Source organism: Cebidichthys violaceus, unplaced genomic scaffold (genome assembly GCF_023349555.1).
Source record: "Cebidichthys violaceus isolate CVI_PGR_0920_01 unplaced genomic scaffold, fCebVio1.0.p SCAF_20, whole genome shotgun sequence".
NCBI classification, from domain to species: Eukaryota; Metazoa; Chordata; class Actinopteri; order Perciformes; family Stichaeidae; genus Cebidichthys; species Cebidichthys violaceus.
The window spans coordinates 10,170,230-10,184,347 of NW_027176373.1; the positions used below are offsets into that span (position 1 = coordinate 10,170,230).

The 14,118-nt window shown below is 41.6% G+C and overlaps 2 protein-coding genes across 12 annotated transcripts in view; both read right to left on the reverse strand.

The window, feature by feature from the left end:
• Nucleotides 1-9,625, reverse strand: part of phldb1a (pleckstrin homology-like domain, family B, member 1a) — a 28,559-nt gene extending 18,934 nt beyond the window's left edge. For 8 of the 11 annotated variants that reach the window (XM_068716210.1, XM_068716217.1, XM_068716214.1 and 5 more), the window contains exons 1-5: nt 6,093-6,293; nt 4,261-4,359; nt 3,838-3,961; nt 2,783-2,953; nt 970-1,095 (exon numbers count right to left, since the gene is read on the reverse strand). In XM_068716210.1, coding sequence (XP_068572311.1) covers nt 970-1,095; nt 2,783-2,953; nt 3,838-3,961; nt 4,261-4,359; nt 6,093-6,107 — 535 coding nt within the window. In that variant the 5' untranslated portion in view covers nt 6,108-6,293. Of the gene's footprint in view, nt 1-969; nt 1,096-1,665; nt 2,367-2,782; nt 2,954-3,837; nt 3,962-4,260; nt 4,360-6,092; nt 6,294-9,484 lie in introns of those variants that run through there. The other 3 variants (XM_068716209.1, XM_068716207.1, XM_068716215.1) reach the window with 3 other exon arrangements.
• A 2,752-nt stretch (nt 9,626-12,377) lies between these two features.
• Nucleotides 12,378-13,028, reverse strand: h2ax (H2A.X variant histone). The gene has a single exon (XM_068716567.1). The coding sequence runs from the start codon at nt 12,948-12,950 to the stop codon at nt 12,522-12,524; it is 429 nt and encodes a 142-aa protein (XP_068572668.1). The 5' UTR covers nt 12,951-13,028; the 3' UTR covers nt 12,378-12,521.
• Between the last annotated feature and the right edge of the window lie 1,090 nt (nt 13,029-14,118).

The following is a 14,118-nucleotide window of genomic DNA, read 5'->3' on the forward strand; positions in this document are numbered from 1 at the left end:
GTCTACCTCATTCAGAGCAGATGAAATCAGGGCCTGGTCAGGAAAGAGTGGGCCATACACACAGGGCAGGGTGTGGTGGCTCTTACTGCACAGTTCAAGCACTGACAGCCGAACCAATAAGGTCAGAGGAGAATGGATTCTAAATATCATCAACAGCACGAGGCAACAGTCAAAGTAGTTCACGGGACAGAACAATATAACATCATCTGAATGTAACTGTAAAAAGAAAGGTTACAACAATCCTCAATCACAATGGGGTCACACCTTGAGCGGAAAAAACACAGAATTAAATGAACTAGATCACAATGTAGGCCAAAGATAATTAGCCCTGAACAAGCTATTTCTGCATCCTGTGAAGGATAATGACCAATGTTGCAGTTAGACTTCAAGACCAATTGTGCCGCAGATATGAAAATCAAGAGCTTTAAATCATTAAATCTGAGTAGCAGAAAAAAAATACAATTTAAATGTTTGACATGAGAATGTAAGTTTAATGTCAAAGTCAGTTCTGAGTTGTAAAATTGTCTGTCAAAATAGTTATCTCTTTATCATGCTTACTGCATGTCATCTCAGTAACCATTTGTTAGGATATAAGCCTTAAAACATGGATAGTTTTAACAGCTAATCATGCACAATATGTCATCATACCCAAGGTCTTTTAATTCACTGCAACAGATGTACAATGGTTCAGCATTAACCAGAAGTTTTTGATTTGTACATTAAGGTAGTAGGAACTCAACTATAACTAAATATCTATTAGCCCAAAGCATTTACTCTGTAATACTCAGAAAAACTATTGAAGACAATGTGCAACCTTTATACATACCAACGTTTTCTGGGTCCCTGATTAGTTATTATTACTAACTGCATGCATGCATCAGTATGTACACAACCTCTCCGACTGACTCACAGGAACTGTACAATCTGTTGCTAGGTGTTGTGTAATTATCAAAGCAAAGGGTCTCCTACCTGTAGGGTGAGCTCTTGTGGTGCTCAGTCCTTGGCTCCCTCCAGGCAGCATGCTCTTCATCCGCAGGGCCTCCTCTGGATGGTTGAAGCGGAAAAAGACAGACTGACCAAAGCACAGCATGCACCCTGCCAGGAGAGGAGACCGTGTGGGTAGAAAGCTGTCAGTGATGACTTAGTTAACATCTTCAAGGAGGAAATGCATCGACACCAACATAAATACATTGCTAGAAATATATTTAACTGACTGATTGACTGTGCTTTTTTCCTATTTAGTAACTATTAGTAACCTCAGCCTTCAATTTAAATGGCTAACTAATTAAATATGTCTATAACGGCTGCAGTCACTGTTTTTTTACAGGCCACAGTACAACGTGGTATGAAAACAATTTCATAATACTGTCCTGCTTAACAGCATCACATAATCAATACAATAGGAGGTGTGAGCATAAAGATCGATTTTTCTGTAAGATTAATTTTAACGTGAATGTACACAACACTGCAGCTTGACATTTGATAAAAAGTTGATCGAAGAGTGAAAGCAAGTGGTAATCCAGCATGAGAGAAGAAACAGTCCTTTAGTGTGGCACAGACATGGCAAAGAGCTCAACATTTCTACCATTTGTTTGTCCCCTAATCGAGTACAGGAAGTGTATTGACAGTTTACCATACATAAATAAATGGACTAGTTGAACTCACGTGTAAATTAACCAGTAAGTGAAATCAACTCCTTCCCCTGCATTTCCTCTCCGGTGGCTTTCAAGAATGCCTGATATATTCCCTGAGAGTCAAACGCTGAAGTTTCCTTTCCAGTTCTGGACATTCCACAGGGAGTTTAATATTTATCTCATCCTTAAAAGTGAAGTCAAAGGTCCACAGGCTGCAATATTGTTCTGTATGATAGAAATTAATCAGTTTCCTCCATTCCTGGGTTGTTTTATTCAGAATTTCATGAGTCCTTTGAATGAAGCCTGAAGTATTCTTGTTCAGCAGCTGCTGCCTCCACACACACGCTGATTACCCGGCTTCAAATGACATGCTGGTGTAGTTGCTGGCTTGGATCCCATGGAGAGGCGACCGAGGGGGGCGGGACTGCTATGCCTTTTTTATGGCAAGTAGGCATGTTACTGGAAAGCTAGGCATTGTTATTGTCCACCTTGCTTTCAGTGTTTCATCAGAACCCAGTTTATGTATGAGTATGAAATACTGCAATGCATTTATCATTTCAATCATCATCATTTCAGTCGTTTGACTGTACATCAATGTGATAGATAACTAAAGTTCTATAGTCAATACTTTAAAGTAAAATGCTAACATCGGCATGCTAACAGGCTCACAATGCCTATGCTGATGTGATGTTTACTATAATCATCATCTTAGTTTAGCATAAAGCATGCTAACATTTGCTAATTGCACTAATGACAGAGTACAGCTGAGACTGAGGGGAAAATCATTAGTTTTACTATTATTTAGTCAGGAACTAAAGTAGCAAACAAATTTAATATATTGACATGATGACGACGCTAGATGAAAATGTGAAGGATTCAACAAAGTTATTACAATTCATCCAGAAGGGGACAACATCTTATGGCAATCCAGCCAATGGTTGTAAGACATTTCACTTACAGTGAAACATGCCAACCTAACGGTCACAAAAGATGAAAAGTCAGGGCATCAGTGAAGTAATTAGAATGGATAGTGTAATATACTCTACTGTCCTACACAATCACTTGTAATCTGCTTGGTGTCATTTTTGTGTTTGTTTAGAAACAGCTTTAACACCAACAATCATCACTTAAGCCTGTGACAGAGCTACCTTGTGTCAGGCGAAAGGGTTTGGTGATGGGAAGGCCATCTACAGAGCACTGGTTTCCACATGGGTACAAGGTGATGCTGGCTGCTCTGTTTTCAATGTAGCAGTGCTGAGCTGCGATGCCGTGGCCCTGCAGAGGGATGTCTGTTGCCCCACTGCCCAGCGTGGTTCTCCCTGCAACAGGAGAAAACATTTTCTCAGCGTCAGTTACAGGAACACGATGTGGACCTGTGAATACTTCTGTGAAGTATTCTTGGGTACAGTTCGAAGTACGGGTGTCATTTCAGGGGTCAAGGTCACAAATGGAGTCAACCCGTGATTGAATGTTGGAAAACAGGTGTTAGTTTCAAGAGGTGTGCTGAGCCCGGCAGATGAAAGGAATCTTATCAGAGGAAATTAATACACCCATCGACTATTTTCTGTGTAAGTAGTTTGATCATCAGTTGTATTTATATTGCTATCCGAGTGCAAGAGATTTAACTGTAACACTATTTGGTCTTATGTGATAGCTGATGGAGCACAAATAAAATCCCAGAAGGTTTTTTTCTGGGGTTATGCAGTCAATGCCTCTTCTCTCTCTCTCTTCCTCTGTGGTGGCTAGGCTCAGTGCTGCAAGAAAATGCCAGTCAAGGGTGTAATTGCTGCTGTGGGGCAGTAACAAGATGGTGAGAAGGTAAGGTGTCATCAGTTTTTGTCAATGCATCACTTATGACAAGTTGTGCTGCCTACGTATTAAAAAACAACTGACTTATTTTTAATAACGTGCTTGTCGAAGTGTCTACATGAGCAAACAATAACATAGATTACAGAGCCTGTCAGTACAGAGATGTCTGGGCTTCACAGATAATAATGGTGCAGCACGATTAGGCATCTTAGAAAGCTCTCAATGAGGTTTCTAATGTCCTATTCAACAAGGACATTAAGATATCTATGAAATAAGTGCTGCATAACTTAAATCAGAAAATATATCATTTAAAATAGTTTTTAATATCCACCCATCCCACCAACACACAAACATACACTCCAAATCACACGCAGCCACACACACAGGCGTTCACCTTCCAGCAGAGGTAGCAAGGTGATGGCTGTGCTCAAGCGTCCACTCCCCAAACTAACCAGGTGGGGGCGCTCTGCCTGGACTTTCAGGGACTTGCCTGTCTCAATGAGGTCTAAAGGTGTGCTCTGTCAAAACAAAACCAATTTTTAAAAAAACATTATATGATCCTAAAACTACTAAGTCATCTGCCCTAACATAAAGCCTGATCCCTACATTGTTCTGTTCACACTATATTAATATTATGTTGCTAAACACTTTTAAGTCCTTAAAACAATTTTTAATCCTTACATAAATCATTCACTCCTCAGTTATATTGAGTAACAAGTTGACTCACAGCAGATATATAATAGTAATAAAATCAGTTTATCATGATTTAACACCCCAGTTGTATCAACTGTAAATCATGATTTGATAAATGACTCACCTGTAAGACCTGATGCGTCTGTCCCCCATGTTCCACTTTATTCCTGCTTATGCGCTCCATCTCGTCTGGACTGTCAGAATTATCTGACACATGAAGATCCTGAAGCAAACACACGAGAGAGAGAGAGAGAGAGAGAGAGAGAGAGAGAGAGAGAGAGAGAGAGAGAGAGAGAGAGAGAGAGAGAGAGAGCATGAATGGGAGCTCTGGGAATACTGCTACTACAGTTGTACTACAATGGGAACAGTGCTTTCCATAGCAACCTCCTGTCCCACTTGTAAGCTCATGTGACCAAACCATTATACTGGGTAGTTGTTTCACCAGCCAAAATGATCCATCTAGAAGATGTATGCCTCAATCTAAGAGAGATTACTGGTTTCCCACATTTGACAACAGCCTGCTATGATGTGAGTATCATCACAGTTGTACTTTTGAGATGGAGAACAAGGTATGAATGAGCTCTGCAGGTCCCTCACACATCAGGGGTCTGATAACCGCTCACTAGGACCACGATGAGTCACTGTGACTCACATACACATCTTACAAAAACAAACACACACACACACACACACACACACACACACACACACACACACACACACACACACAAGCTGCATGTTTGCAGACAGATGCTGCAGATTTGATCCAGCTGTCTGCTCATCGCGGCTCACATCAGATGAGAGGGAGACAGGACCAGACAGACCTCAAACAATCACACACAGACACATACGCAGCCCAGATGACTCACCATGTTTTTCTACTAAAAGCTGGGATCCACGTCTCTCACTATCACCCACATGGGTTGCTTGTCCTGGCAACAATTTAGTATCAGCTCAGCATTCCAAGCCAAACTGAAATAGACACAACTGCCTACTATCTAGTGTCTGTTGTGTCTACCATGACCAAACTTAAATTGCTGTCGTGTTTGACATTACTCATCAAACCATTCAATAATCTGTGTTTCTCATTTATTCAGCTTTTTCCTTTGATTTCACACCTTTCTATAGGTCAGGAAATGACCACATCAGCCCATTCGCACACCAACACATGACTGTTGCATCAAAGGCAAAATGCCTGGGCTCTTTGTCGCTCCATGCTGACATCACCGTTCAAGTCAAATTCTTGAAAAAAAAGAAATATTTGCCAAAAACCATCCACAGCTGCTGTGCTCCCACTTTAGCCCCGGCTGAGACAACAAGGCGTTCTATCCACGTCTGATGTCACTGCGAACGAAGCCGCCGCATGAAACCACACGTCTGACAATCACGTCCAGTGTGTGGGTCTCAGAGGACCCAGTGGCACGGAGAACAGAGCGTCCCCTCTGTTCACCGCTGACACTGGACCCCTCACGCCTCTGCTGTCAGCCCACTGGCTGTCAACACTGGCCCTCTTTGAGCCACGCAGTCAGACACAGGACAGGACAGTGGGCAGAGTAATGTCTCTCTGGCTGTCTGACTCACACACACACACACATGTGCACACATATACTCCCGCTCCCACAAGCCTCAGTGATTGAACGTACACACCCAGGCCAGAGAATAGTTTTAGTGCTTGCAAATGCAGGGCCTTCCACTGTAACCTGTGATTATGGGGGCAGTTATGCCCTTCAGAGTTGCCATGAGCTTCTGAAAATAGACACCGCCAGCCACACGGTCTGGGCTGCTACTTTTAAAGAGAAACAATTTCTGCTCAGAGCGAACACTGACAAAATTGACATTTAACATGATGAATAAAATTAAATAGGGTGTTATTTTATAAAGGATGATATAAAAAAACAGGCAGAATACAAGTTACAAACACAACAGTGCTGCAAACACAGTCAACAGTTTACTTACTTTACTGACAGGCATGCAGCTCTTACCATTACTCTACTCTTACAGAGTTCAGACAACAGCTAGATCCAGAGTTTGTCTGAAGTGTATTTATCCACAGAGCAGCGTCCACATAATTGTTTATGTCTTGCTCCTAGCTTTCTTCATTCACTCACTGAGTTCCTCTGCTATTTCCCTCCTCCCAACCCCTTCTCCTCCCTGAGAGCAGAGTTACAGAGGGGGAACCCAGCATCGGCACTGCCCTCTAAAATGTGCTATTACATCTCACTAAAGTACATGTTTCTTTTTTTTATTGACTTCCTTTCTCTTTCCTTTTTTGGCAGATAAACCCTATGAGGAAAGAAAATCAACTCTATATTAAGAGAGGCGTTGGTGTCAAAGTTCAGATCCTCCTCAGAGAGTGAGATGTATTCCCTCCTACTGGATTTCCATTGATTGAAAGATCAGCTGGACCGCACCAGATGATCAGAGGAGGAGGCTGGAGACCAAACCCCTTCAATGCCGTGAGTCTCCTTAGCTTTGTCTATTGGTTAAGCAGGTGTTAAGAGTCTGATCCAGGGAGGAAATACAACGTGGTGTAGGAGTAGGAGATTTAAAAGACCTTGTGTCCTCTGGCTTCCTGCTCTGTGCCACTGATGTAACAAACTGTAGAGTGTGTATTTCCACTCTGGAAAACTGTTGATAACAGTTTCTGATAATATGACTAAGCACGGTAGATTATAATGTGTCCACTGTGCTTGATATATCAATGAGGATGGGATAGAGAAATGCTATGTTCCACAGGAAGTGAGTCTTCAGGAGTCCCACAGGAACGATTTGGCCGACACAGACACACACACACACACACACACAGAGAGAGAGAGAGAGAGAGAGAGAGAGAGAGAGAGAGAGAGAGAGAGAAGAGAGAGAGGGAGAGTGGGAGAAAGACTCCACTATTGATCTCTCAAGGCTTTTCTCATGGTCAGGGGCCAGAGAGGAGATGGAGGAAGTGAAGCAGATGATGAGTCACTAAGGAAAATAAAAACAAACAAACAGAGGCAGCTAAGTAACCAGATGGACTTAAAGTCTGCAGAGAGGGTTGATGTTCTGAGTCAGTCGCCTCGGTGTTGATGTGAAAGTTACAGCAGGGGGGGTGAAAAGTTGCTGAATGTCCTTTTAAATAGTGATTTCTGATGTAGATTACACTCCACAGTAACCACGGCAAATATGGTAATACAACAGAAAAGATGGATACTGAACAGCAGCTTCCGCCCTTATTAACTAACAAAATATAATATGACAATGAGTGTCCACACTAATATCTAGTCTTCAAAGGCATATAATTCAGGAAATTGACTATTATTCTGTTGTGTCACATCTTATCTTATTAATTGGAGCACATGCATTAACATGACTTTAAAGTAAAAAAAATAGTAGCATTATTTAAAAATATTGTGATTTATAAGATTATGAACAGAGATATTTGAAAAGATGTAGTTTGACACATTTTTAGGTGGTTGGAAAGAATGAATTTATTGTTGGAGTGAGATTCCTTTTTAGTTTTAACAAAAAGATGATGCATCCTTTCAATCAGCTAAAACCATCCGGATTATGAAGACAGTTTTTATTTTGCCTTGGAGTTTAACCACATTACTCTGGACTGTTTAACTGATAGCTAAATCATGCAAAATTATCCTGATGGACTAATAAATAATATTCAGTTTATCTTCTGATCAGGATTCCTATAGCCAATACTATGACTTGTCGTTATGCAACTCTATTGGTCTCGATTATAAGCCTGAATTGACTGTAGCGTTATGAGTCGAGGATGATTAAGTTCACCACTATTAAGAAGATTTGCCAGCTGCACCGTCAGCATCAGCGTGTGTATTTTCCTGAACGCACTGGTTTGAGGATTTCTTACAGGTCTGGTGGGAGGTTCAGATTGTACAGTCTGGAGATGCACACGGTTCTAAACTGTCTAACCTGACTTGTGGATCAGATGTCTGTAGATCTCTGCAGGATGTCATGACACATGACAACAGACAGGTGGAAGCTTAGTGTAAAATGTTTGAGCAGGATGCAGTCAAAGAGGTAGAAGCAGCTCACAATCCATGAAGCTGAAGAATGTGTGGAAGTCTGATGAGAAACAGATTTCACTTTCCTTCTCGCATTAATTCAAATAACAGGGACTTCCTAGCCCTGAACCCAGGAGGCACTTCCTCTCAGCAGTGCACAAATCCTGCCTCTTCCACTAAGATTGACGAGCCAAAACATGAGCTTTGCCCTAACCTTGAACTGAAATTAACCATTTCCACCAAGTGGTGGAGCATGTTGTGGCTGGCAGGAATGCTGGATGTGAGACTCTCCATGTATCATGTGATAAAAGACTGATGGGTTAAATAGATTAACCTCATCTACAGCAAAGACCCAGATGTAGTAGCAGGACATCGTCGTGCCTCATTTTTGCAAAAATGGCAAAAAAAACCAACCTATCCTGTTATGCAGCCCAATATTAACAATGTGTCCACATTAATGCCATTTTAATCTCCTGATCTGATATCACATACTCAAAGATATTGCAACAATCACCACAGAGTACAGAAAGCACCAACCCACATCATGGGCCAAATGCTATTATGATAAGACGCAACCCCAGACGACCCCAAAGAAACAACAGGAAGTTGCTGATATTCCCCAAACCTTTTCTTAGAGTATCCTGTCAAACTGATGTGCTCTTTTTTTTGCAACAACTGTCCACTTGTCTCTCATAATTTATCAGCACACCAAGACAATGCACATAAGAACAGTAAAGAGTACATATCATCTACATGCAAACAAGTTGTAATAAGAAAGTACATTTTACCGTTTTTTCCCATGTAATGCAGAAATGCTTCTCATTAGAAGATTTTGGGCACTTTAAAGTATAATATACTCACTCAGGCACATCTGCACCTCTACGGGAAATACTTCATCAGCCTGTTATTCCACCAAAGTACATAACTGGATGCATGAGCCCTAAAGGCAGCCGGATCTCACACACACACACACACACACACACACACACACACACACACACACACACACACACACACACACACACACAAAAAGTGTCCATTCACAGAGAAAGCTGGGTTTGCCCCTAAAACTTGCTCTCTTTGTGAAACCAGATGACTACCACCTGCTCTGACCGTTCTGTAAATGTTATAAAAGATAATGATAATGAAAGTATGTAAACTCTGTCACGCACAGTGTACAATGAGTGAGCGATAACTGGGTCATATTAGGCTGAAAACCCTGAGTGGGAACTGCCACAATAGCCCCATTATGTCTTACTCTCTCCCACTTAGTCTCTCATTGCAACACACACACACACACACACGCACCATGAAGCAAAAATGTTTGTTTCTCATTACCAGAGCGGGCCGAGAACGTCTTCTTGTCTGTGGGCCGACTCAGTCCAAGATTAAAAACACTCGAAGCGAGGCATCTTCCCAACTCTCCATGAGAAAAAGTCTCCTAGTTCTCTGCTGGAGGATTCAAACATGCTGCCAGTACTTCACTGCTCTTGGGACAGTTTCAAAGTGAAACATTCAGAGCATCCACATACATCTTTTCACCGGGTCCTCCCCTCTTTCCAGCCCTTTTTCTCTCCCCACTTATCATTCCTTTTTTCCATTCATTTCAATCTAACTTTGCTCTGTGATTCCCACAGATTTGATCTCTAAGATCATAGACTTTCTCAGGTGTACAGTCTGAAAACTTTCCCTTCAATACCTCTTATCTGGCTTTAAGTAATACTTTTTTTGTTTTGTTCCATTTGTCACCCCACCAAGCTGTAATTAACAAATCATGGTAAAAGTGTCAGAGTGAGACACTTCAAACTCATGCAGGGTTACATTGCCTTTGTTTTCTCTTTGAAAGAGGGAAATTTGACATACTTTCTCTCAAGACAAAAGTTTCTGTGACTTTAAAAGCATAGAATTACATAAATACTCTACAACCACAGAAAAAGAGGAGGTAAACCGAGGAAAACTGAGTATCACTGTGTTTGCTTTGCTTTGTCACAAACAGCTGAGAAGAGCTGGTAAATTTAGAGTCTTTGACAGAGTGCCAGTCAGGAAATTATAGTTGTCACAGCCAATGGACATTCAAGTTTTTCCTCTCAGGCTGGAATTTTTAACTCGGCAGCCGGTGTTGGACACGTTGTCAAGGCCCGGGTAATTGGTTCTGCCTGTCCTGGGCTCAGTTCAACCCTGGTGCGTCATGCTGATTTTCCCACTAATAAAACAGTCGAAGCAGACAGAAATATCTGCAGGTTCTCCTCCTGTGGAAAGATTATGAGTGATTGTAGCTGCACATGTGAAAGATGTAATGAGACAACAAGTATTCCCCACACTAATGATGGCATTAAAATAACCGTGTCTCTTATGAATCCCACACATAGAAGTATTAAGTATGACTGTTGGCAGGACTCAAGATAGTTTTTCAGATATTTTACTATTTTAATGTCACTGGTGATGACTCAAAGTCTTTCATTCCTAGCTGGAAAATGTCCATTATTCTATTATTATGGTGAGGGTTTGTGTGTTGAATATCTGTTGGAACCATACTTGCAGTGAGCTGTCTTCAATTGTTATTAAATGGAAACACACGTCACACATATTTCAGATTTTGAGACATGAAACAATTGACCCCTGGTGGCAAAGTCAGTGAAGTGCACACTCCCACCATCAAGATCACCATGACTGTTCTGACATGTTGTGTCTGATTAGGCTAACTGTACCAGTTACATATGCAACTCCTGGATGTGTTTGTAGTCTGATGACTGTGCTGTGTAGCTGTCTGGCAAGGTGTCAGAAGTCATGACTTTCATATATGCAACCTAGTGTGCATTGTTGACATGAAGCTCGAAGAGTGGTTTTTCTGGCAGTGAAGGTTTTATTTGGCCAGCTGAGGCTTTGGGGTTTGCACTGATCCCTGTGTAATTAGACCACATCCCTTTCAGACTAGACACAATATATACGTAAATTGTCAGTTACGTATCTTATAAAGTGTAACAAACGGTAATGTATGGCAATCTTACACTACTCATAATGACTAGCAAACTATATACTGGGACTTTATCCAAATGCTTATATATGACCCTTGGGTCATGTAAATAAATAATGTACTACCTAATTTCTAAATTCATATGCTATTGATCTGGATGGTGGAGTTTAAAATGTAGAGAGCATTATTGAGGATTAAATTGATTCACAATGGTATGTATGCCTGCTGCACTAGAGCCACATGTACTTGAACAGATGTCACTGCGCTCAAGCTTGTATTGTAGACCAGCTGCAGTTGTTCGTTTCTTCATATGCAACAAGGAAACACCTGGAGCTCAATCAGGAAGAGACGTTACAGTTATGTAGGCTTTAACCACACTGATGCACACACACCATTCAGGACAACTGTTTAACGAATAAAATCCCACCGTGTTTCAAACCAACTTGTCTTACATCTAAAAATGGGTTCATACACAGTCAGTTTCTTAGGTACACGTAACTAACGTAATTTAAGACAATTGTGCTGCAATTAATCTTACCTAAATAAAAGCTATGTTGTTCACATAATTTTAGGTGTCATTTTAGCATTATAGTCCTTTTGGAGACAAGTTTTACCACATTTGTTTCAGCTGGGATGGAGAAATTACTGGACCACAGCCTCCAGAAGGAACATAAATTGACAGTTTCAACATTGACTGGATACATCTTTCTTTAAGGTGAATTTTTGACTATACTGGGTTACTTTTAGCTAGGTCTGTTTAATAAGTTTGACAGTGCAAGGGTCACAGATTATGTTTGACTGGATAGACTCACTATGCGTGTAGCTAAGTAGACTCTGAATTGCAGTGTACAGCCATGTAGCCTGATTGGAACATGTTTATTGGTTCTTAATTATTTAGTTGAAGAATTAAAAATAAACTAATCCAGTCATCTTAAAAGCTGCTTAATCATGCTAGAAGGAACCAGATGAAGAGCACTCTGTAGGTCATATCGCAGGTTGTGGGACCTGCAGAGGTCATAGTTTTACCTAGACCTGTAACGGCCTGCTGAATGATTCACACTAACGTATAGAAACTTTATCTACGAGCCTCAGATTCCCTCATTAAAGCAGGAAGCTCTCATGGCCTATTAAGATCTGGTCTATGCTGAGAAGGTTATAAAAAAATAAAAATAAATAAATAAAAGAGGATTCATTTACCGGCTACCAAAACTTTCACAAGATTAGCATGTAGCTTCAGTTAGCTCAACTGATCAACAAATGGTGCAAACCACTTTTACGAAACAAGCGTTTATTAAATAAAAGTAATGCGAAAAGTGAAACAAAACAGATAGATTTGCTCTTTAGATGACTATTGGGTGGCCCTTAAAAGGGCCTTTGGGTTCAAAGTTATTAGCCAGCAAGCTAATACTCTTGCGACTGGGAGGAGGCCTTCTTTCCCGCCTTGCCGGAGCTCGGTACAGACTGGCCGGTCTTCTTGGGCAGCAGGACGGCCTGGATGTTGGGCAACACGCCACCCTGGGCGATGGTCACACCGCCGAGCAGTTTGTTCAGCTCCTCGTCGTTGCGTACCGCCAGTTGGAGGTGACGAGGGATGATACGACTCTTCTTGTTGTCTCTTGCGGCATTTCCGGCCAACTCCAAGATCTCAGCGGTGAGATATTCCAACACGGCGGCCAGGTACACGGGTGCTCCGGCGCCGACTCTCCCGGCGTAATTACCCTTGCGGAGGAGACGGTGGACACGGCCCACGGGGAACTGCAGACCAGCGCGTGAGCTGCGGGTCTTGGCCTTAGCGCGGACCTTCGCTCCAGTTTTGCCTCTTCCAGACATTTTCGGTTGTCGAGTTTGTCTTCCACAACAAATTGCTGCAATCGTAGGAACAGATGAGTGACTAGGCGCACAACCTTGTTATAAACCCTGAGATTTGTCCCGCCCTAAAACGCGATTGGCTGTTGGAGTGAACATAGTTAAGAATGATTGGCTTTGTTAGGTCAGAGGGGGACAGGAAATCAATGACTATTGGTGTATCTGCTCTGGTCCTAAACCAATCACGATGGGCCATAAGGAAGGAACGCGATTGGCTGTTGTTTTCCCTGTTGGTTGTGAGTGGTCGTATGTGAAGGGGCGGACATTAAAGACCAATCGAGTATCTTCCCTCCTGCCTTAAATTTTTTTGGCGCTTTTGTACGTTATGCAGTTAAAGTAAAGCAGATCTAATATATAAATTAGAAACATTGGTTGTGTATTATCAGATCATTTAAATATTTGGTACATCCCCTGAGTGTAGCTTGCCTGTGAGAATAAGGAAACCATGGAAAGTGCCATTGAAACTCATACACTATCTACAGCAGATATAAACTTAACAGCAGGCCAGATGTGTGAGGTTATTTGTCTGATTTATATGACAATGTTGGCTAATTTTAACCTAAGTAACACTCTACACGGGCACAGGGTATTGGGATAAAAAAAATGTATGTTACCTCTGTGATAGAAACTTTAGTTGTGCTAGTACATTTCTACAGTGATTTAGTTTATGTGCCTTACTCACTAACAAAACTATATATGTGACATATGATTGTGTAAGGAGAGTGGTAACAGGACCATATGGGTTATCTCTGCCTTTTGCTTTGATAAGAGAGAAAGTAACCAAATGGGGGTTGCAGTTTAACCAGAGAATGTTGAGGTGTGAAGATTCTCTGAGATAGGCAAGGGTAATAAAGACACATGTCTTTGTGTGACAAGGCTCAGAAGAGGAAGGGGATGACTGGAGGGGTCAATGGGGAGCTTGAAACTGTTGATCAATTGTATCTAATGTAAATACCTGAGGTTCCCCCCTGCTGTGTGCTGAGATGCTTAAGAGCAGGAGACAAACTGAACTCTTGGCTCATCCTCTGCAGACTGAACTGCAGTCTGTATGACGGTGAAGCCTTCTCTGACCAGAGAATAAATACAGACAAACTTCTGTCCTCAATGTTTCTTGTTTCAGTATTCAGTGTTT